The sequence below is a fragment of the Notolabrus celidotus genome, chromosome 17 (genome assembly GCF_009762535.1).
Source record: "Notolabrus celidotus isolate fNotCel1 chromosome 17, fNotCel1.pri, whole genome shotgun sequence".
In the NCBI taxonomy this organism is placed as follows: Eukaryota; Metazoa; Chordata; class Actinopteri; order Labriformes; family Labridae; genus Notolabrus; species Notolabrus celidotus.
In genome coordinates this window covers 19,276,300-19,301,113 of record NC_048288.1, presented here as the reverse complement: position 1 = coordinate 19,301,113, position 24,814 = coordinate 19,276,300, and the positions used below count along the sequence as shown (strand labels likewise).

The 24,814-nt window shown below is 39.5% G+C and overlaps 1 protein-coding gene across 1 annotated transcript in view; it reads right to left on the bottom strand.

Annotated features, from left to right (window-relative positions):
- Positions 1–24,814, bottom strand: part of ctdspla (CTD (carboxy-terminal domain, RNA polymerase II, polypeptide A) small phosphatase-like a) — a 46,177-nt gene that overhangs the window by 2,675 nt on the left and 18,688 nt on the right. The window contains exons 2-4 of the mRNA XM_034706934.1: positions 17,161–17,327; positions 11,221–11,322; positions 3,628–3,684 (exon numbers count right to left, since the gene is read on the bottom strand). Of these exons, the coding sequence (XP_034562825.1) occupies positions 3,628–3,684; positions 11,221–11,322; positions 17,161–17,327 (326 nt within the window). The remainder of the gene's footprint in view (positions 1–3,627; positions 3,685–11,220; positions 11,323–17,160; positions 17,328–24,814) is intronic.

Below are 24,814 nucleotides of genomic sequence, written 5' to 3'. Positions count from 1 at the left end.
ACATGGACTTGCCCCTCTATATATCTCTGAGCTTTTATCCCCCATAAACCTGGTCTCAGTCTGAGATCCTCTGGCAGTGCTCTGCTAGCTGTTCCAAGGATCCGACTGAAAACTAAAGGGGACAGGGCTTCTTCAGTCAGGGCTCCTACACTCTGGAACAGCCTGCCAGAGATCAGACTTGCAGAGTCATTCCGGTGTTTTATGTCATTACTCAAGACACATTTTTACAGGAAAACTTCTATTGTGTGATTTTATTTAATTTGAGCTCTGATTTTAAGGGTCAGTTTGTATGGTTTTAAAGCTTTTATTTCATTTCATTTTTTATCGCTTAATTTTGCTTTGCACTTCTTGTTTTTATTGCCCACTGTAAAGCACTTTGTTACTTGTTTTGAAAAGTGCTACATAAATAAAGTATTATTATTATTATTATTATTATTATTATCATTATTATTATTATTATTATTATTTCCTACTAGCTTACAGGTAATGTTAGCAATCAAACAATTCCAAGCAAAAATCACAGTAAGCTTGAAATCTATCACTAGGAGGTGCTGGTGGCCTAGCGGTCTAAGCGACCCACGTTCAGAGGCTACAGTCCTCGTCGCAGGGGTCGCTGGTTCAATTCCCGGCCAGTCGACCATCTCTTGCATTTCTTCCCCCACTCTCTACTACCCACATTTCCTGTCTCTCTTCAGCTGCCCTATATAATAAAGGCAAAAAGGCCAAAAATATAACTTAAAAAAATAAAAAATAAATCTATCACCATCTATCATTTGAATGAAAGCTAGCTTTAGTTGTTCTCTAACTTAAGCTAACGGGTCATCAACTATGCTGTTTTCATCTGAATTACAGCATGATATCCTTACAGCACTATAGATTCCCTGAGTTTGAATGATTCGCAAGACTTGAGTACAAGACACATTACTCTCTCATTAAAATGAATCGAGGTTGCAGAAAAGTGGTGGCTGTGTGAATATGGCGACCTGCTTGTGTCCTTGAGAGAATAATGGGGGGCTGTGAAGACTTTTTGGGGTAAACACAACTATGAATTCACAGCTGCAGTTTATTTTGTACCAATATTTTTTCAAGGTGAATCTAAACTGTTTAGTTTTTTTAATCTTGTTTACTGTTTTTTGATTATCTCTATTATCTCAACTGACTCTCAGAAATGTAATTTGTGTTATTATAATTAATTCCCATTTAGCTACTTACTTATTAATTCTCCCAAAATGTCTTGTGAACTGCAATGAATCGGGCACTCTTGTTAAAGGAACTAAGGACCAGACCTGTACAGGGTGGGTTGGGGAGGGTTGGAGGTGGATTAATGTGAAGTGCATTAATGACCTAAATAGAACTGAATGACAAAAATGGCCACAAATGTTTCTCAACTCAACTCAGACTCAAAATATACCTGCTTAATCATGATATTCATCCTGCTAAGTGGTCGATGTAAAACAAAGCAAATGTCACGTTTTTTTTATTTGAGTTACCGTAAACTCTGAAAAAATCGCACCGGTGTAACTCTGTATTTGAAGATCTCTCAGAGATTAAAAAAAATGTAAACTGTCTTCCTGCATGGCGATGTCTATTATGATCAGGGATGTCTACAACCTGGGGTTTCTGTGCAGCTGTGTCGCTCTTTTAGTTCCGTTTGTTTTCACTATCGGGAGTTTGCGCTCCTACTAGCTAGAGCAGGGGTTCTCAAACTTTTTGGAGCCAGGGACCCCTTACAGGTGAGAAAATTGTCCAAGGACCGCCTCATAATTGTAACACAGATTAAGCACATTAGTGAAGCTAATGCAATTGGGCAATTATAAGGCTTCTCATAAAATCACCTGACGTAAAAGGGTTTTCAACACACAAACCATTAGTTTTTGCAAAATTAAGGTAAAATATACGGCTACAAAAGATCCTACATTTAGAGCCGTTTGGGAGTAAAAAAAGTCGGCTCTTCTTTGGGGGCCGAGTCAAAAGAGCCGGCTCTCTGAAAAGAGCCCAACTTCCCATCACTAAAGCACATGCTTACTACCATTTGCACTCTTTGTTGCCCTTGGAACTATTTGTATTGTAAAACATATCAATGTAAATACTTCAGACCTGTACCATAGTGATAACACATCAATTTGAATCAAGTAAGTACCACTTGTATACTTTAAAACAGAGGGTCATTTCATTCCTTGTGGACTCAACATGACAGCATTTATACTTTTCAAGTAATTGATCTTAAACGCTTTCAGAAAATTAACAGTAGCAAGACTCACATATCCCTTCAAGCCACCAAATGGTATCATAACAATGGTGTATATGCTGTTTTGTAATGACACAGCACAATTTTATGATTTACTAGAAATGTATTCAAATTATTTCACGGACCCCCACCCTATGGCTCGCAGACCCCCAAGGGTCCCAGGACCCCACTTTGAGAACAACTGAGCTAGAGTACGGTAATTGAGCCAAATGTACCATAAAACATAAACAATATACCCCCGTTTTCTGTGAATGCATGATTATGAAGTGAAGGAGAAAAGATGTGAAAAAGGTTGTGCAGTGTCACTGTCTTTTCCAGCACAGCATGCACTCAACTTTCAATGAATGGGGATGTGTTTTGTTAATAGGGTCAGGTCAAACGCAGCCATGTTGGAATAATTTTCCAGGATTATATGTAATTTTCCAGGACATTTCACTTTTTCTCCCATTTTCCAGGTGTTTTCCAGTACTGGAAAACTGGTCAACTGTTTTCCAGGTTTTCCAGGTTTTCCAGGATGCGTGGGAACCCTGATTCCTGAATTTTAGAATTGCCCAGGCTTCATGAAAAAATGGCGTTACATGTGTATGAAGCTAATAAGAGACTTCTCTGACTTGACCTGACAAAGAAGTGAACACAATCCAAGTTATGAACCAACTCTTGTGAGAATATTTGAGCAATATTCTTCCTTTTTACAGATGTTATTTAACATTTCAGAACAAAAAGTTTTATACCGGTCTCTTAAACCACAGAAACGACTTAGTGATCAAACACTCTTCTCCTGCTCAGCTTCGTCCTCTTCAGCAGGTCTCTGTGAGGGTCAGTCGCTGCCACCAAGGGCAAGTAATCAAGCATAGGCCAAGACAGATACAGAAAGCCTATCCTGGATTACTTGAACCTGGTCACAGCTACAGTATAGCTGCTGCTGCTTCAAACAGGATACAGAAAACAAACCTTTCACTTGAACACACTACAAAATAAAAGCACAACGTATCTGGTCACATCAACAAAGGGGTAACTAGCTCCCGTTTCCTCCTTTCTGCTGTCATTTCTTTGTCTCTTAAATACACACATCTCTTCTGACAGGCACTCAAGAGTGTTCCACATGTTTTGTGACATTTGTTTACTTGATCACTCAGTCATATTGTGTTTCATCTATCTTTACAGCAGGAAAGGTCTGAGACTAAATACTGAGCACTTTATTCAGGGAGGAGTATGTATGAGCTGTCCCACTCTGACAAAAAAAATAGATATAAGAGAATAGTAAACGCTGAAAGAAAGAAAGCAGAGTCACAGCTTCTAAGAGAAATATTTGAATTAAGTACATTACATTTAATTCAAACTAACTTTTCAGGAAGTACTTCATAACACAGAAACTGTACCTGATGAACTGTCCCATCAATCTCCACTGGAACGATGAAGTCTGCATTGCTGATAGGCTGCAGGGAAATGAGAAACAGGAGGAGGATACAAAGTTTGTGTTGTGTTTTTGTTTAAAATAGGACAATGAAACTGCAACAACACATACCAATATATTCTGTCAGAAAAAAAAGGTAAAATACTCCTGTAAGGTTCCCCAGGCAATGTAGGACGTATTTAAGCATAATGTGGCTCCCTCTGCTCCTCTGCTCTGTAACTGAGTGTTAAGTAAAAATCAGAAGTGAGACTCTTGGGAGAAAGCTGGGAGACGAATAAGGTGACTGACGCGAACACGAACAGGAGGAGCGCCCCCGTTCTCTCGGCATGACTGTTGTCATCTTCAGAGGCAAGAAAGAGGAGAGGAGAGGTGCAGGAGGTAGAGGAGGATAGATGCCGAAGGGTTGTGGGTGGAAGACAAGCAGAGGGCGTAAAGACAAGGATGAAAGGATTAGGTGGGAGGCACAGCGGTGTCATTTTGGAAAAAGGAGAGAAAGAAAAATAGGTGACAGAGATAGAGAAGTGCTCCTGTGAGTTTTAAAAAACTACAGAGAGGTTTTCGTCTGTAACTTGTTTGGGTAGTTTGTTGTACAGACAGAAAAGAATGAAGGATTATTTAAAAGTATCATTGTATGGGTTGAAGTGACTGTAATTCATCCATGAAATATTTAACATGCAGGTAAATCTGCAACGACTTTACTCTATGGCATAGGTGCATTGCTGCCAGGGTGCACCTCACCAGTTTTTCTCCATGCTCTGCAAGCATTATAAAATGTAATGCAGGAGAGCCAAAACAAATGTCATCGTCAAAGACTCTAATCAGGGGGGGATTAAGGGAACCAAATCGACCTCTGCAAGCACTGCAACTTTTCCTCAGTATGTTACTGGGGTTGACTTGTTCAGCACAACTCAGAAATGTAATTTAAAACATACACACTACTTGTGTTTATTGCTAAGAATGTCAATTTGATGACCTAATTAAATACTACTTGGCAGGATATTTTCCCCATCTCAACATGATGAAGGTATAAGAAGACTGTCATGACGTTATGTAATTGAAAAACCTTCAAAATAGGCCATAACTCATCTGGGTGTTATATCTCATGCCTGCTGTACTGTGTATTTATGTGTGTGTACCACTACATGGTACTTTGTTATATTATATTGGTACCATAGTATGATCACTAGGTTACTGCCATGGTACACATACTTTTTGTACTGTGTGTACTTTTACTTGTGTGATATTCTGATATGTTGGTCCATATTTTACCTGGTCCAGTTCCGGACATTTCGCATGATTATGCTCTATGGCACTTTAATGCACTAACTTGCGCTTTTGTATAACTTATTATGCTCTTGTGATGTATTATTGTTTTCATTGTCATGCTACCATGATGTACTATTTTCATGAACTCTGTTTGGACCTGCTGGGGACTACGGACGAAAATTAGCCTTATGGCTAACACTGGCATATTTACATTGATGCAACGCTGAAATGTTCATTAATATCCACTGTCCCTTTAAATAAATAAATAAATGAGTACACGTATCATGGTAAAAAAATAAAAAAAACAGTGTTTTTTGAACAATAGTATTAACCTGGTACTCATACTATGGTTGAACTATGGTACTATTACCATGGTAAAATGTCTTAAGTGGAACTTTTACCAAATTTACAATGGCACTAGCACCATAGTGGCACCATTGTATGAGTCACAGGGTATTACCATTATGGTAACATTCAAAAATGATTTTGTCATATTGGTACCATAGTCCAAGTACAAGGGTACTTATTACCTTAACATATTATTACCCTGGTACTCATACTTTGATACCACTATGGTTGTAGTACCATGGGGCGATTTCTTATGGGAATGTGTTCCAAGTTTAAGAGATAGTTATCTAAAAGGCCAAAAAATATATAAGTACATTGACCTGAATCTTTACAGTAAACTCTAACAACAAAGATACTTTTTCTGTAATTTACAATACTTGTTGTTCTAAACGCTTCGTAGCTTTTAGCAGTTTCAATGTTTATTTTTTGTTGATCAAATTTGGCTTCAGTTAAAAAGTCTATTAATTACTGTAGCTGAGCTGGGAGTGCATTTGAGCTAGCTGCGAGCCAATGATAGCAACATATGTGTTTTGTTTTTTTTTACCTCAAAAATATATTTCATGCAGACCGCACATGTTGTCTTTTAAAACTAAATTATTTCTACTCTAATTAGGTCAAAAAGTCAAGTAATGATAGCTAACTGAGCATTTGTCAACGACAGTTGCTCCTTTTGAGCACCCATGCGTCATGGCTGCTGTAAAAGAGCTGTAAAGTAATTTACAATTTTTACAATGTGGCTATTAACTAAAAGTCCACCAGTAGTGTACTAATACCATGTTAAAAATAATGTGTTAAATGCATGTTAATCTTGATGCTTAGAATGTTAAACACAGGGACCTAAACGAAAGTTTCACTAACCTTCTAAGGCAGACTCCTTATTGTCCTCAGTAATGCACTCCTGTTCCCGTTTAACTACTTCTGGTATTTCAAATAAATGTCCAACAAGCTGTTCTTGGCTATAAACCTCCTCATGCCCAGAGTGATATGAGTAAATTCAGTGCTATCTGTCCTCCAGCATAACACTCCAGCAGTAAATTTCATTTCCATCCAACAGAGGGGGCGTTTGCTGCAGGAATACTTTACACAGCACTTTGACCTTCCACTTGTCACCTGTGTAATCTGTCTAGTATGACCATTATGGTGGTGACAGCAGAACAATAGACAGACTGTACAACAGATGTTTGGTTTCTGTGTTCAATGAGTTAGTCAGCTCACAATCAAAGACTACAGACTCAGAAACAGATGTGATCTCTTCTAAGAATCGTGTTTGAAACATAATTGAGCTCTGGTAAGCAGACCTACAGACTATAGCTCTGATATTTAAGAACAGTGCCAGTAATTAGCCAAATTAGTGACAAGCAAGAAGGCGAGAAAAAAACAGAATTTGGCTCAACTTTCACAAAGAGGAGAGGGGGATGAGAAGACACACAGATGGAGGAAGAGATGCAGAGACAGACTTGGCATCCGCCTATTGCTCTTTCTGCAGAATCATTAAAATCATCATTTGAAGACTGAACACACAACAGCTGCTCATGGTGCTGCTCTGTAATGGGCCAGGGTCTGAAATGTTGGAAATTAAAATGTATGTGGGAGACACATGAAGGGAGAGGGGTGAGGTAAATGGGATGTTTGTTGTTATAGATCTCTGCAGAGCCAGAAGTTACCTCAACGCTTTGATTGAGGAAGGGGGTTTCACTTTCCCAGGCCTAACCATAGACTGTATGGTCCTAACTCAAACACTGCAACTTGGATTCTGCATACGGCCACAGGTACTCTTATGCAGGGCATGGAGAAATCTTATTAAAAGCCTTTTAAAGCTACAGTTTGAAATAAGTTCATAACAGATTAACACAAGGATTATTTACAAATTTTATGATTCAATTTAAAGGTTAATAATATGTATATATTATGTCTTAAAATAGCAAGTAATTGCTAGTTGTCTGACTAACTTCCAAGGTACTCATTTACTGCCATAGACTACTACCAGCATATTGAAAATTCAGAGGCTACAGAAAGAAAGAAAGGTACTTTTATTAATCCCCAGGGGGGAATTCAATTTCTCCAATCGTGTTATATTTTTTGGTCATACTACACGCACAGTTTGGTGTATATACATACAATTTTATGCACAAACATGCACTTAGGGAGAGATGTCAGAGTGAGGATGCTGCCATCAACCAGCGCACCCAAGCAGTTGGGGGTTTGGTGCCTTGCTCAAGGAAACCTTGGCAGTGCCCAGGCAAGTGAACCAGCACCTCTCCAACCACCAGTCCACTTGCCAAACTTTGTCCATGCTGGGACTCGAACTGGCGACCCTCCTGTTGCCAAGCAAAGCCCCTGTGGACTGAGCTACTGCCGCCTCTACAAGCACAGACTTGCAGATTTAAAGAAAGGATCTTAAAGAAATGATCTTAAAGCTACATAAATTAAGAGAATAGTTGCTGATAAATTCAAATCCTATTTTGTTGGTCTCCCCTACTGAAGGAAGCCATGTTGTAGGATGTTTTGCTACTCATAGGGCGTGTCCTGGTGGGAAAACATTGTCAGTGCATACACTCTATATTCTATTAAAGACCCTTGTGTTCTTTTGACTTGCCTTAAGTTGTAACAGGACATTGCTGATGCAGTTACAGTACGTCAGATGGTTTATGTAGAGCAGTGGAGGCTGTTGAAATTAAAAATAAGTACCCTTTGTTTTGGAATGAAAATATCAACAATCTAAAAAACATGTTTACTATGAGGCATTGTGTCACATTGTTTCAGAAAATTGTTATTAAAAACAATAAACTAGTATTGTTTACCATAAATAGCACTAGAATAAATATGCATTACTATAAATAGCAAACAATCCAATCATCCACTTCCATCCAAAGAACATTGCATCTAATCCTGGAGTGAGCCCAGGAATTATGTTTTGAAGTGTAACATACAGGATAATAGATATAGTGTGAGATGTGTTATCTAACATCTGTTTTTTTAAAGTCCATCTACACTCGACATATTTCCTTTGTCCACTCTGGTGGTTTTTCTGCACTCATTTTCTAATTCATATGCTTGAGTTAGTATTTTAGAATTAAATCAATAGCATACTTTGATCTAAAACTACCTCCTAACCTCTTTTTTTGTAAAATAAATAAATAAATAATAAAATAAAAATCTTAGGGATATCCTGCCAAGTTCTGAATGGAATTGAAAATGCTTGATGTGTTGCTTTCTGTTTGCCTCTCTTCCTCTACCAAGTGATTTTCATTTATTACATTGCCTGGATCCATTTCATGGTGCATACTGATCTCTGTGATAAATGCATTTTGATGGACTGTGCAACTGGGTTTCATCAAAAGGGAGTTCCTCTGAGAGTTTCTGATTTGTTTTTGTTCAGGGGAGAAAATAGAACGTTCCACAGTTTTTAGAACACATCCAGGTTTTCTGTGAAATCCAGTCCACAGTCACTGAAGGCAACAGTACACTATACCGGACACACCCTTGAAGGAGTGTGTGTGGCCTTGTGCTGCTGGCATGAGACTGTGATGGGTGGGTCCAGTAAAGTGTGTGTGTGTGTGTACATTTTTCTCTTTTGACAGCGAATGCAGAATGTATTCCTTGCTGTATGAAAATTAACTTCAAGTGCTTTCCAAACAGTTATCTTAACAAATGCTTTTATTTCACTTCTGAGTAATACTAGAGCCAAACATGAGCAGATTCTTCAGCTCCACCTTGTTTTACTTTGTTGCACACCTCTCTGGCTGTCTGACCTGAGGTGGACTCACAATAAGGACAAAAGGCACACAAGCAGAGTACACACAAGTACAATAAGACCAGCTGAGGCCAAGGCAGGGCTGTGCTGAAGTTGGTCACGAGGTGTGCAGACTGTCAGTGGAGGGATGGAGTTTTGTGTCTATTAGCAATATAAAGTAATCATTAACAAAGAGTTTTCCACAGTGGCAAGTAATTACTGCTATTTAGGTATCATAGCTGTCAGTTTGTGTAAGCTAATGAGCCAGCATGATAAACACGGCCATATATTACAGTCTAATGGGAACACACAGGATGTGTGGTGCATTGAGGGCTAGGTAAAGAGAAAAACAGTACTAATACATATCTTAGATTCTAAAAAAATTCATAACCTCCAGTAATATTTTACAAACGTGTCATAAAAAGAAGTAATCAAACTTAATTTTACACAAGAGAATCATATACACTTAAGACTTTTAGCTAGCAGCATAGCTAGCTAAAACAACAACAATGTTACGCTGTCCTCCAACCTATCTACTTCAATGTTTCTTGACAACAATTGGAAGGACTGCTTTAATTTGACACAGACAATAACAGTATGCACCTGTGAAAATGATATACTTCCATAACATTCACTTAAGAAGACTTAAAATCTCCAGCACCTTGGGGCGTTTGCCTAGCGGTCTAAGCAGGTTCCCCATACACAGAGGCTATAGTCCTCGTAGCAGCGTTCGCAGGCTCCACTCCCAAACGCTACCATTGCTGCATGTCTGCCCCCACTCTCTACTCCCCTCATTTTCTGTCTCTCACCAACTTTCCTATCCTATAAAGGCAAAAAATACGAAAAGCATAACTTTGAAAGAATAAAAAAGTTAGCTTGCTGGAAATCTGGTTTTGTCATCCCCAGTAGTTAGCTTGCCATTCAACTCCATAAAAACAATTTAGTTTATCAAATATTTTCAAATTTAACATTATATACATCTGACTTTACTGGATTGCGTATTAATTGGACATTAGTATGCTAGCACTTAAGGTTGAGATGGTGAGCAGGGTATCATTTTAATCCCAATGTTTACATTGTTGGGAGCATGTTAGCTCGCTAAGATTAGCTGGGATTTTACAGCACTTCTGTAGACTCACAAAACTACTAGCAAGGCTAGAAACTCTTGGACTCTTGGAGAGAAGAATTCAGGAGTAAAATGGGTGGGTAGGTGGGTAGGTAGGTGGGTGGGTGGGTAGGTGGGTAGATGGGTGGGTGGGTGGGTAGATGGGTGGGTGGGTGGGAGGGTAGGTAGGTAGGTAGGTAGATAGATAGATAGATAGATAGATAGATAGATAGATAGATAGATAGATAGATAGATAGATAGATAGATAGATAGATAGATTGATAGATTGATAGATTGATAGTTTGATTCTGCTTCTGCCAAACCAAGCTTGCCTACAGTAAAGGGATCTGTATCTGCGACCAGATGGGAGTAGTGTGAAGACTGAGTGGAGGGGGTGTTGGGGGTCCAGTGTTATAGTGCGTGCTCTGCGTATAATGGTTCTGTTTGCATACGTTAAAATGTGCAGCAATGTTTATTGCCTGCTAATAAAACATTGAATTTCTTTGTAGGCAGTCTAAATCATATTAAAATCATATTTTCAGTGTCAGAAATATTATGTATTGCTGCGTCTGACACACGAAAGTAATCATTTTGCTTGATTCTGTAGGTGGACTCCCACAGTGGGAGTTGGTGGTGAAAGGTTTACGGCTGTGAGCTCATAAAAATCTGATGTTTTGGAGCTGCTGCACATGGTTTCTCCCAAAGAGACGATACCGAGCCTCTTGCCAAACAACTGGATAAAGAAATACCGAAGAACTACATGATTTCCACATCTAGTGAGGATATACTGGTTGACAAGGTAACACCTTGGTCTAACATTTAGACTTCTTTTTGGTTTCTTCTGTGATTGATGTAAGCAAAGACACCATCAGGGATATTCTTCCTGTCGTTATGTGTACATCAGTGATACTGACAAAGCTCAGTGGCATATCAAACTCATTTTTATCATGCCGCACTTAACATATCCAAGGCAAAGAATGAGTCTTCAGGGTTTATTTTAGTATAATCGTATTATCCCTCTAAGGCTATGGAAAACAGCACAACAAAACTGAAACGTGTTCATATTAAACCTTGATGTTTGTGTGCGTTTTAGAAAAGTAAATTACCTTGAATGAGCTGTGTACGAGGGTTTCATCCAGGTCGATCACCACACAGTTCTTGCCATAGTCTTCTATGCTGACCTCTGGCAGGAGGAACTTGGCTGGAGGCTGCAGAGACAAAACACATCTTTATAAATACTATACAGAGAGATCATCACAGGAAACATGTTGCGCAACACACAAACACACACATACTGAGAGTGTGATGATGGCTTGGTTAAGAGGTTGGAGATGATCTCTGAGCTACTTTTGGGTGACACTAGAGAAACACTCGGCTGAATTAATAACTGAAACTTAGCCTCTGTGGAGGCTTGACTGTGAGATCAAAAAAAGATGGTGATCACAGATTATCAATATGGCCACCAATATGTTTTTATCTGTCTGGAATTACTATATACCTTTTCATTAATTGTGCAATGATTTTGCACCAATATGACTCTGCATATGTTTTTTATTTGAATCTCATCTCGACATTAAACGCAATATTTGTATCTGTCACATAACTTTTCGTATTGATTTTAAAATTATTTTACTAGTTTTTAAGGCACTGCATGGCCTTGCACCAGACTACATACCAGAGATGCTTTTAGTGTATAAACCAGGAAGGCCTCTCAGATCCTCCAGCTCCTCTCTTTTAGCTGTTCCTAAGAGCAGAACAAAAACTATTTGGTGACGCTGCTTTCAGCCACTATGCTCCTAAACTATGGAACAGCCTGCCGGAGGATCTGAGAGGAGCTCACAGAGATATTGAGACTTTTAAACGTAAACTAAAAATGTATTTATTCAGTCTGGCTTTTATGTAGGGTTTAACAATTTTATTACTGTAATATTGATTTTAAATGTTGCTTTACTATTTTAGCAATTTTAACTGTTTTCTAATTTTTTTTTTTTTTTAAATTTATTCATTCATTAATTTATTTTATTTATCTCCTCAGTTTTATTGATATTTTTAGCCTTAGTTTTATTTTCAACTCTTATCCATACCCTTTTAAAATCTATTTATTTTAACTATTTGTATTCCTAATTTTGATGCTTTAAATTATTTTAATTACACATTTTTATTTTTGGTGTGCATTAGTCTCCATTCTATTTTATTTTATTTAATTTTATTTTAATTTGTATTATTATTATTATTTGTATTATTATTAACATTATTTTCCCCAAATATGTCTTGCCATTGTTTTATTTCTGCTTCTTTCTTGTTTTTTAATCGCTGTAAAGCACTTTGGGTTGCATTTGATCTGTATGAAAGGTGCTATATAAATAAAGCTTGATTGTTTGATAACAAAACTGCTCCTCCAGGTTGAAAAACGAACAACTGATCTGTTTTCGTTGCAGCCCTATTTGTGGCATGACCATAAGAATCCCTGCTGATACTTCCTGTATGACTTCATGTTGACTGAGCTCTGCGTTCGACTGTGCTGCCTTCAGGGTGAGAGGGAAAAAAGGGAAACATTTATGTCCTTTGCCAAGCAGGCCTGGGGTTACAGACAGGGAAGGGGCAGATGGTGTGACCATAGGGGGCACACACACACACAGTACATCCATGCATTCACACACACGCACACACACACTGATGAATCCAGAGGTAAAAGACAAGGTCTTTGGCAGTCTTGCACATACACACAGTGCTGCTGCTCAGTATGTCAGCTGTCTCCTGCATACATGTGTGCTTTAGTGTGTTTCGTCCCTTCTCACTGTATTTATCAAGTCTTTATCTGTGGCCTGCATGCTGATGCATTTCCCTGTGATCAAGGACACTTAATGTCATCCTGTCAGGCTATGATGAATGTGATTTACACATGCAGGTTGAACATGTGTCGCAGACTGATGTCCCTCAAACACTAAGACATTTAACTTGATCTGTAAAAAAAAAAAAAAATAACGGAAACTTTCTGTGCAAATGCTACTATTTTTATTCCAACTGTCAAAAAAAATACTAATACCATGACCTGGTGTTGTTACATTCTGAGTTTGCAACCCCTTATTCTTTATTCTTCAACCCAACCCTGTTGTCCTCATTTGTGGACAGTCAAGCCAACTTTTAAAATAACAATGAGTATGGCAACCTTCTGTTTGTGTTGATTTTGGCACCCCTTGTGGTCGAAGTGAGACCTCTTATCTCTTTGCTGATCTTGTCCTGTCCATGTGTTAGAAAAATCATTATCTTATGTGCACGTTATTAGCCTTTGTAAATGCTGCCGTGCTAATGATCCTACCAGCCATCAGTAGCCGCCCTTTGTCATTACATGCTATGATTATAGCAGGTCTAACTGTTCATAAAGTTTTTCTAGGAGCATTACAATGGGACTTAAGAGTTAAGGGGTGCGCCCCATTTTGTGTTGATACGTAATAAGCTCTGTTAAAATAAGTTAAATCAAGTAAGCATTTCTTGGTTAAAATGCTGATAACCCAATTAATATGTTTGTGAGAACCTTCAAGTTGGATGTCAAACACTTTTGTGATTCAATTTTCATTTGAGTGACTACGACTCACTACGTTATGCCTTACTCGCTAAATCAAAACTTCGCCAATATATCATAGTTAACTTAATTTTTACATTCTGTGTCCAAGCATTTTCTTAAGCTTATTACTAGAGGTAAGTAGAGGTGTGAAAAAATATCAATACAGCAATATATTGTGATACTTTGACCTCCAATATAATATCGATATTTCAATTCTTAATATAGATTTTTTTGTAAAAATAAAAAAAATCAAATTTTAGCCGAGTTGGAACTAGAATATGACTTCAGTATTTCCAAAACAATAAAAATGGAAAGGTTGTTTTCAATCAAATAGTTTTTACTTAAAGGCCCTGTGAGGAGTTTTGAACTGTCTGAGAAACAGACTGAAAATGATACTGATGCCACTTTATAACCATCAATCGCAAACAAGACCATCAGTAACAACACTGACACCTTCTCTGTTGTAATTCTTAATGCCTGAAACCGCCCTGAGGGGGTAGGTGTCAGACCAGATGATGGACATCTCACTTCAGAAACAGCCTTTATTTGACTGTTTTCATTGAAAATAATCACATTACCTGATAAAGTTGCATGTATAGGACAAGAGATAAGAGGTATCACTTTGTCCACAAGGGGGCGCCAGAATCGATACAAAACGAAAGTTCCTCACAGCAGCTTTAATTTGTCCTTTCAATTTTGAGTAATATTGTGTGATTTACATATACACCATCCCTATTTTTTCTTAGTTAACTGTGTTAAATATCGCAGTATATCACAATATTGTGATATTGTGATACCATCGTATCGTGACCCAAGCATCGTGATGCGTATCGTATCGTGAGGTTCTTGCCAATACTCACCCCTACTAATAAGGTGGCTGATAAGAGACCTAACATGCTTCTGTTGTTCATCACACATGATTAGAGGGAGTTTACACAACTGTTTCTCAAAGGTCTCTTAGCCCAATAAAACAACATGTGCAATAGTTAATTAATTTGTGCACACATAATCTTATTGTCTGCACAAGATCCAAATGATCACCTTTTGTGATATACAGTAAAATAATCACATTGGTCGTATGAGGAGTTTTTTTTTTTCAAAAAGGACTTCTTGTTAACAGATAATTCTTATTTTCTAATATTGATTAGTTTCAACTAATCCCAAATAACCTAAGGAAAAACCAAACAAGTGCTGTCTAAAAAAAATGGGTTAATAGACACCATTAAATTATCTCATTACAACTACATTAGAATGACTTTATAATGCTGATAAATTCTAAGTATGGAGGGTTAAAGTCAAGTTGTTTGGGTTGCTTGTGTATCTGTGTTTTTATGTATTTGCTGCAGAGCTCTCTAGGTGGTCAGTTTTTTAATGACGCCTCTAACACTTCCTAACAAAGAGTGACGCACATGAAACCTGTCCAGGTCAGCTTGAGTTATTTCTGTCCCATCTCAGGATCCTAAACCACGTATTAAAAAAAAGGGTAGACCTCATCACAACATGCAATTACAGCCTTTGAAGGGAAGTGTCTGCTGGGTGGTGTAGTTTAAAGCTTGGCTGCAATGTGGGATGCTGTGAGTGTGAATATTCTAAATTACAATAAACCACAGGCGTCGCATGGATTCTAAAATAGCTAAAATGAATTGCAGTTTCAGCACAAACAAAGCAAGAATCAGATCATTCTGCTCACTGAATGTCTGACGATGTCTGTTCTAATGGAGTAGCAGTAGTTCACTGACCACTGAGTGCATAATCACAATGTTATCTTTCTCTATGTGGACAAATAGCTAATTTAATCAAGTGTTTTAAAGACATTTCATCCATTTGTGGATCCAAGCTGCGGCTGAAAGGTCTGGTGTAAAATCCAATAAATCTGATCTAATAAGAAAATCAATCTCATGTTCCGTACCAGTGGAACACGGGACAAATGGACATGAAGTCAAAGCTATAAATGAATCAAGCGAGAATAAATGGTTGGGTAGAAGTTCTTTCTACTGACTGAGTGAGAGCAGGGTAAGAAAAATAAAGCAAAACACTGAAAGCTTCATGATTTTCAGCGCTTTGAGGCCAAAGAACAATCACCTCAGTGTCAACATCCACATGCAGGAAGAATGATGAAGCAGAGCGAGCGGAGAGGAGGAGGAGGTTACAGTGATAGAGCGGGGATGAAGAAAAATGAACAATAATAATAATACATACACTGGGGATGGGGATGACCTGGACCTGGTCACACTGGAGAAAACAAACAGAGAGAATAAGAGAGAAAGAGTGAGAGAGACAAGGTGGAAAAAAACTGAAAAAGAAGCAGGAAAGTGAAAGAAAAAACAAGAGAAAAACCTTTCAACCACATCTATACTGCAATAAAGAAATGCACAGTGAGAAAAAAGAGAGAGCGGGACAGAGAGAAGGAGACACACGGTGCAAGAAAGTGAGAACAACTTGCTCAAAAACAAACAGAGCTGCCATAGTAACAACCATGGATGCCCAGAAATCCAGCAACAGAATAGTGCTGGGAAAGACTGTGGCTTAGACCCAGAATGAAAATCAGGATTGCACTATTACAAGCCTTTTTATAGCAAGGTTCGCTAGGTTTGTTCTCAATTCATCTGTTCAGAAGGTGGGTCTGAAATAGGTCAGCAGTGACCTCATGTATGGTGTCTGTGAAGGAACACACATTCCTCTCCTGAATGAGACATTTGCAGGTAAACAGGAGTTGAAATGTGACACGATTTTGCTCCATTTTTAGCCCCAAGTACCTGCCTTGGCAGCAGAAGGACATGTTTGTAGAGGAGCTCGGGTTTTGGCGCCTTTTTCCACAGCCAGAACGTTCGCTTCACACGTCCTCACTACACTGGCTGGAGAGAGGACGTGTGTGTGTGTGTGTGTGTGTGTGTGTGTTGTATGTGTGTGTGTGTGTGTGTGTGTGTGTGTGTGTGTGTGTGTGTGTGAGAGGAGAGGGGGAGGCGTGGGTGCCAGGCAATCCATCACACTGGACACACACAAGGCCCACTTTATTGGGATTAAAGAAGCGAGCAGTATGTGTTCGTACACGTGCTGCCATTGGTGTGTGTGCAAGCGGTATGTGTGTGTGTGTGTGTGTGTGTGTGAGCTTTTCAGGGTGTTTTGTGTGTTATTCAGTGTGTGTGGTTGTTTGCGTAGGCAGATATCGAAGAATGCAAGATGGGAAGCAAGCCCGTATTTTCAAGCAGAGGATGGTAAACAACCTCTGGGTTCAACGGGTTTGAAGCAGCTGGAAAAATTTGTGAAGAGAGCTCGGTGAGGCTCTCAACAGGGGAAGCAAACCCCCTAACAAGCTCTCTGTAACAAAACCAAACAAATGTTACTCGTTACAGGACCTCTCTGCTCATATTGCGATCTCTGTGATACGTTAACTAATCCCCATGAGGGTTTTTTTTTCCAGTCATGTGGATTCAAATGGTGTGTAATTTGGACTCTGGCCAAGCATGATGTGGAGCCTCACCTTGGGAGGGCTGCCATTCTCCTCTGGTGTTGGGGGCAGAGAAAGTGTCTTGTTGTTGGCGGGTGGTGGCTCCACATGGTAGTCATTGTAGTTTCGGAAGCAACAGAAGAAGGGGCTGAAAATGCTCCGGCTCCGATGCTTCTTTAGGCTGCTGTTGGATTGGGAGACTGAAAGAGAGAACAAAAATAATGATGAGAATGAGCAAGGTTAGCGCTATGTATGCTAGCAAGAGGTGAGCGGAGAATTCATATCTTTTAGGAAAACTGAATACCACACGTTAAAGTGCTACATCTGGAATAACAAAAGGGTTGGATGTCATGTGACTGGTAAAATGAGAAGACGTATAAAAAGATTTAGCTACCAAACAATTAGCTTATCATAGAGGGAAGTAGCTAGCCCGATCCTGCAGTTGTTGAGCTACTACTAGTGTTGTAGTCAGGACCACATCAACCGAGACCAAGACATGTCCGAGACCAAAGCGCACCGAGACCAAGACAACACCAAGGTTGGTTGGTTTTGTCTTTGTTGCCTTTCTTTTGACGTGGTAAATGCGCAGGATTGTTTTGTTGAGTCTTTCTTTTCTTAGTAGTTGTTTGCATTTTTTATTTTCTTTAGATAATATTTGTAGTGTTTTTATCTGATGGGTTATAGGTGTTGACACAGAGTGCATCAGTTGTGGTCTCGACCGGTCATGACATAAAATACGGAGTTCGCTCAGTCCGAGACCGAGTAAAAATGCTTTGGATTCCGAGACGAGACCAAGACCTTAAATAAGTGGTGACGAGACCGGTCTCAAGTACTACAAAACTAGCTACTACCACAGTGTAAAGCAAGGCAAAGTTGTTTTTATCTGCAATTTATACAAAAGACACAAGAAAAAGTGTATTAGTGTGTATCATTAGTTTGTATGCTTCGTAGTTTGTACTTTTTGGCCATATAGAGATGAAACAACCGTTTCTTGTCTTTTGGCTAACTCAAGGTGCATTTTGACCAAGAGTTCTGGGGTCTTTTAGCCTCCAGAACTACTTTCCCCAGAACGAAAAGGTTCCTGTGCCCCCATTGTTGTCTGCGTTTCGACCGCAGGCTGAAGTCCCAGGTAGATTGTGCAAATCAGGCCAGTGAATTATGGAGGAAAAAAAAATTATATTAAATAATATTTTGAAATCTTAATAAAAAACTAAACTAGTATGCATTCCCAGGAACTCCCTCTGTGTTTCAACAACTGTGTAAATTCCACAAACACAGTTACGTTCAACCGAAACTCCCAGGATCTTTGAAAAGTACTACCCCCAAGCAGGGGCTTTTTAGGGGGGAGATAATCTACCCCTGAACTAAATTTAGACCCTGGTTCCTCCGGTTGAAACGCGCGTAGTTCAGGGGTAAAGTCCCTAGTTCCGGGGTCAAAAAACGCCTTAGCTAGCTAAGTGCCTCATGGCTGCAGCTCTCAAATTTAACAGACAAAAATAAAAGCGGTATATCTCAGTACTTTCAGCAAAGTTTACGAAAGGTAGGTACTCAAATAAAGAAGTCCAGTTATTATACTTTTAATCTGTATAGCTAACCTTTTTACTGCAGTTTATTAAAAAATCCCTGAACGTCACACCCTTTGAAACCAAATACTGCCCCCTTGACTCTGAATCAAGTGCTGTTTTACTGTCATTTCACACTAAAGCTACCTCTTCATATTACTGCGTTTAAAAAGCCTTTTCAATGAGGAAAAACTTCTCCTAAAAGAAAAGTACTGAAGTGATACTCAGACTGTGTGTCACATGCACTACACATCATTATGACAGAGAGAATAAGATGTATGTTGTAGAAAACAGTGAGGCATCGGCTCAGGCAGTAGGGAGCAGTGGGACAAAAATAGCCATCATCAGCGTGCCCTCTGGGAGAGAAGTCGACTTAATTAACATCAAGACAGAAGGAAAGAGGAAGACAGACAGATTTGTATCATAAAAGTGAGGGAAAGGCACAGGAAGTACTTGAACTTTCACATTAAAAGACTCCAGAAACAGTGTAGAAGCAAACACATTTCTATTGCATGATGAGACTTAATAGTGATGAATAGTGATAATAATGATTCATATACATGGCAGAAAGGTTGATCAGTGACTGGATGCTGCAAAGCTCAAGGGAGAAAACAACATATACATATAGGTCCCCGGTTACATCATTCCTCCTTCACCGTCTCTGAAGCCCATGGCCTACTTTCACACTGACAGGGAAGAAACAAGCAGGCTCGCATGGTCTGTAGGCCTGAGTAAATGTTCTATCATGGATTATGATTTTTACATTTCGTGTCGGTGAGGGTGAGGAGATATAAATAGAAAAAATTGGGCAGCTCGAGCACAAAGGCTCAAGTCTGACAGAGAAAATGTCCGAGGTGTTCCTGAGATAGAAATTCTGCCAGTTTAATTGCCTCAAAGGTAATTTTTCAGGCATAGAAATCCCAAATCGGTTCAGGACTTTGAAGTGTTCACGAAACTGACTTTAGCTGGAATCGTCATTTTCGTGCCCCGGAGTGGCCTGTCACACAGTTTGCCGGCGTCTTGTTAACGTGCTCATACAGCCGTGTGACACAGGCAGCCCAGTTAGCCATGCATGCTGAGGCTGTTCGCAGTCTGTTCGGAGAGATTTCAGACTGACGCTTGGAACTGTCCTCTGGTTGCTGCGACTGGATCTGACAGGCTGCGGGCGGTTCTTCTTCTTTGTACTCTTCGTCTATGTAGTCCATATAGCTTGCTGAGTCTCTCTCTTCCAGATAGATGCTCCCAAGAAGTAACACTTCAGTTAACAAACACTGAACAAACTGTGGGAACAGGAAGGCGACATGCTGTGATACTATAACCTGTGAGTTGTTACAAGATGTGTTCTTCCCTTGAAGACTTGATGAACTCGCTGCTGGTACAAAAAGCTAAACATACAGGGAGGATAAACTATATCTCTCTGCATAAAAAAAAGAGGAAAAAACAACCTCCTCTAAAATATAAACTCTATAAGGGTGAATTTACCAACTACATGTAAAGAGGCCGAGGCCCCCAGAAGTAAAGATGGTAAGACGTCCACCACCAGGGAATGCATGAGCAAATACTTCAACTATTTTAGAGTAATATTCCTCAGTGTACAAATGCAAAGAATGTAGGAATTTCATCATCTACAGCTCTTAATACCATTACATGATTCAGATACTCTGGAAAAAGCTCTGTATGAATTCACAAGGCCAAAAAAATATACATTGGATAGTGGTCATCTTCAGGCCCTAAGGCAGCAATAAAAAATGGACATGGCTCTGTAGTGGAAATCACTGCATGGGCTCAAAATCACTTCCAAAAAGGTGTACTTTTGTTTGGGATCACAGTTTGTCACTGTATCCCCAATTGCAGGTTAAAACTGTACCATGCAAAAAAGAAACCATACATAAACATGATCTGACTTTTCTGGGCCTGAGCCCATCCAAGATGGACTGAGGCAAAGTTAAAAACAGTCCTTTGGCCGGATGAATCAAAACTTGACTTTGACTTGACTTTGAAATAGAGATGGGCATTTCAAGCCAAAATATCAATCGAATAATCCCCCCCCCACACACGCACACTCATGCACCCATCCACGTCCCATTAACAGCCCGCTTGTGTGGCAGTCACGTTGACCAGCAGCCGGACGAGGTGCTGCTAGTAGTGGGCACTGACTGTCAGTGTCTGTCTTAATCTCTATGTAAGTGTTTATGTGATGCGGTGTGGCGTGCATGTTTACATTTTACAGCCATGTTCAGTCTCTGGAAATATGTGTGTAGTAGTGTGAGATTCAAAAACAAAGAAAATAGCTGCGACTGTCGCAAATATTTTCTCCATCTTTTGTTCTTTTGCTATTTAATGCAGTTAGCATTCTTCTTCCTCTGTTTGCTAATGCGGTTAGCAAACAGCTTTAAGATGCTCTGTAGCCACCGTCTGGCGGGAATACCGTATTACAACCAGGCACCGGTAAAAACGATGAAAAATTTTACTTTTAAAATGAGAAAATATTTGAAGCAACTCTTCGATTTTTACTAAGTGAACAGATATTTGAAAATCATTGCCCATTTCAATTTTGAAATTGACTTTTAAAGTTTAAATGAGAATTTCCAAGACTTAAAAGCTTGAAAAATATCCTCAAAATATTAAATTGCCAGCTTTAAGTATAGTTTAAACTTTAAATTAGAAAATTCCATTAAAATTGTGTAAATAAAGTTGCTCAAATTTGATTTTTGGGCTACACCAAAAGTACACCATTCATTTTTATTTGATAACAGATGGCAACAGAAATCTCAAACTCAACAGCATTGCAAGTTGAATCAAAAACCATCAAGTTGTGCGAGAAACTCTTTTATTAAGTTTCCAGAGAGACCCTGAGTCCTCCCTCGCTCTCCCTAAACTTGGCCTCAAACACTTTGATGTCATTCTTTGCTCCTCCATTTTGAGACCGTCTACATTTTCCCGCCCTTGTCCGCTGCCCCAAATAAGCAGGTGGGAATGAGAGAGGGAGAAAGGAAGGAGAGGGATCTTGGGGAGGGGGAGAGAAGGGCGTAGAATGGGTGGGGAGAGTTACTGTGGCGAGACAGCCTATACTTGGGTCTGATTCTTACTCCACCCCCTCCTGCACCACCACCACCCTACACAAACAGAGCTTTCCTTTCTCCCTTTGACACAAACAACATAGCTGAGAGTTGACTGCTGCTGGAGAGCAAGAAAATACACACACTCACACACGCATAATATATTCACATGTTTAGGCAGAGGGCCACATGTGCAATGATCAACAAAACGGCATATTTCACACACTGCCACAACACTGAAAGTCTTTTCTTTCTGTCTCCTCCCTCAGAAATGAGAGTTTAGTAAACTCGCCCTGCATAGCAACCACTTGCATTAGAAAAGGACAACATAGATTAAGTGCAAAATGTCTTAAAGCATATAAGAGAAGTGACATGCACAAAGATAACAGCAGGCCGAATCAGCCAAATACGATGCTTAAAGCTGGGGTTGGTCAGATTTAGATACACTTTTTGTTATACTGATTAAAATTATCTTTATGTCCCGTAGGTAAAAAAGAGTAAAAAAAAAAGCTGCTATCTAAAGCCAGAGTAAACCTGGGAAAACACCAACCAATCCCTGCCATCAGGAGCCAAAATATGAAGTTAATCAAATCCCGTCCTGCCGTTATCCCCGTCCCCTGCCTCTGCTTCCCCTGACTCTATTTACTGCCCCTCTCGCTCGACCTTGGGCCTGTCCCCTCTGACCCGATGAGGTGCTTTGCTCTGGACTGTAGTCCGGATCAGAGTCTAAAAAGCTCTCACCACGGGGGCTCTGACAAGCAGAATAATTAATGACATTTAGTAAGTCCTACAGACAATTTAGATGTATTATGTATTATAGCTTTTCTCCTGATATCGTGTCACCGGTACAACTGGATAGTTGTGAGTACTAACAATAAGCCATGTTTGTTTGTGTTTTTAAATTTCACTATGATAATGTTTTGGTGTTTTCTTACCGCTGAGTGAGACATGAGCTGACGTAGTGCAAAACACAAACAATGTGCTGAGGACCGGTTTTGAATCAGTCACGATCATATGGTCGCGAATCAGCGGCGCTTGTGCATGTGAGCGGGGACGTCATTTTGGAGGAGCTCCGAGGGGGGGGGGGGGGGGGGGGGGGGGGGGGGGGGGTTAGACGGAAGTCCTGAGGACTGTGACTACCAACCCTAGCTTTAATTACCATGATGGAAAAGGAATAGCATATCTTTTAAGGTTTATTTATTATTATACATAAAACACTGAAAAAGAAAATAGAAGGTATAGGTAGTCATCATGGTAGTCATCAAAGATTAAACGTGTGTGCATTAATTTAGTGTGTCTTGGAGGGATTCTATGATGTTAATTATACTACTACTACTACTACTACTTGTAATAATACAAACTTGTTCATTGCTGTAGAACTTGAGACAAGTCTCTGATTTCTGTTTTTAAAAAGGGTTAGTTTTTGACCAGCTAAGTCTAAAAATAGGCAAGTTATCATTTCCATTAATGAGGGATAAGCCTTATGAGTAAAGGGTGTTGCAAATAACTGGTTTTATCAAACAAAAAGAGATAGAGAGATAGAGAGACAGAGATAGAGAGATAGATAGAGATAGATAGAGAGATAGAGATAATATGCCAAATCTGCAGCCTCTTTAGAGCAGGTGCACACTATTTACCCACTAAATACTCTTCATTCGACCAGCCTGTTCCCTTGATGTGAGCACTATGAAAGCAGCCCTTTAAGGCAGTGCCTGTCAATGCTTCTCCACAACATTAGGTAACAGAGATACTGTAGAAGGATCGAGTCAATCAGAGCCAGCCAGGCCAAAGCTTTCAGTCACATGTTCCGGCGCAACCGCTAACAAGGCCGGAAGAGGGAAAATGCAGGAAATTCTCAGAATTCCTGACAGGAAGAGATAATCACCCCGTGACCCACAGTGAGGAGTAACGCCAAGCTCCGAGAGGGAACGTGATCCCCGGCTTAGCTTGAGACGTTTTGAGGTGGCCTCCTTTACTGTAGCACATAAAGAATGTGAGAGCAGTCTAAACACAACATGCCACATTGAAAATACCACAGTGTGTTTAAGTTTAGCCGCTGCTTCTCGCCTTACAGAGGCGTCTCAAAGGTTTATGTCAGGACACTCTCGAGCCACATGTGACGAAGGGAAGTGGAAGAAACGTTTATCACAGCTTGGGGCTTCTTTTCAAAGTTTTGGGCAACAGTTGTTTAAGTTATTCAGATTCCTCGCCAATTTAGTTACTGAGTTCTAGGATTAAAGCACTGCTTATACAACAAAAATAGATTTGGCATTAACATGAACTTTCAGTGCTACACTTCTGCTCTTACTTGTATCTGGTTGTTTTTAACTCATCTTTCTAAAAGAGTCTGGGGTATGAGAAAAAATAGGAAACCTTGAAACCACTGTATTTGGCCTAAACGTTAGCACACTTGAAATGTTCCTCAAAAAGATATCTTCAAGCACAAGTACAACACACACACTGCGAGCCGTGGTGTGTGTGTTGTGCAACAACAGTTTTTAGTTACCTTCAGTTTATCTTTGAAATAAATTAGCTAGCTGTAGAGCTTGAATCCTGCCCAGCCCTAGTTAGCATCGTCTTAGCAATTAGTTAATCAATTACTCATTATTGTTAATGATTAGAATAAATACATCAGTTAATACTCCGTAGAACAAGGGACATACTTTCATAACTCAGCAAGAACAGGAAAGAGATTTTTTTTACCAAGCATAAATAGTTGATGTTAGCTTCGCTCAATAGGATTACTGCTTAGTGCTCTCTATTGCTCTTCTCAAAGTCCTGCCCTAAACTGAAATTTAAGACAGCTGCTAGTGGCTAGCTTGAGGCTATTAAAACATATAAAACAAATTATACAAGTTTTGAATTACTTGGAGTAGCATCTCTCCTTTTTAGCTAAAGGCTAAGTTGACTAACTTTGGGATAGTTAGCTAACATATCTTTTCTCTAAATGTAGGCTCATTTTTGGTACACTACACCATAGACATATATGCATAGATGCCGCATTCTTCTAAAAGTTGTGTGATTTTATTTCAAATACAGCAACTGTCTCATAAAAAAGGTCAGTAT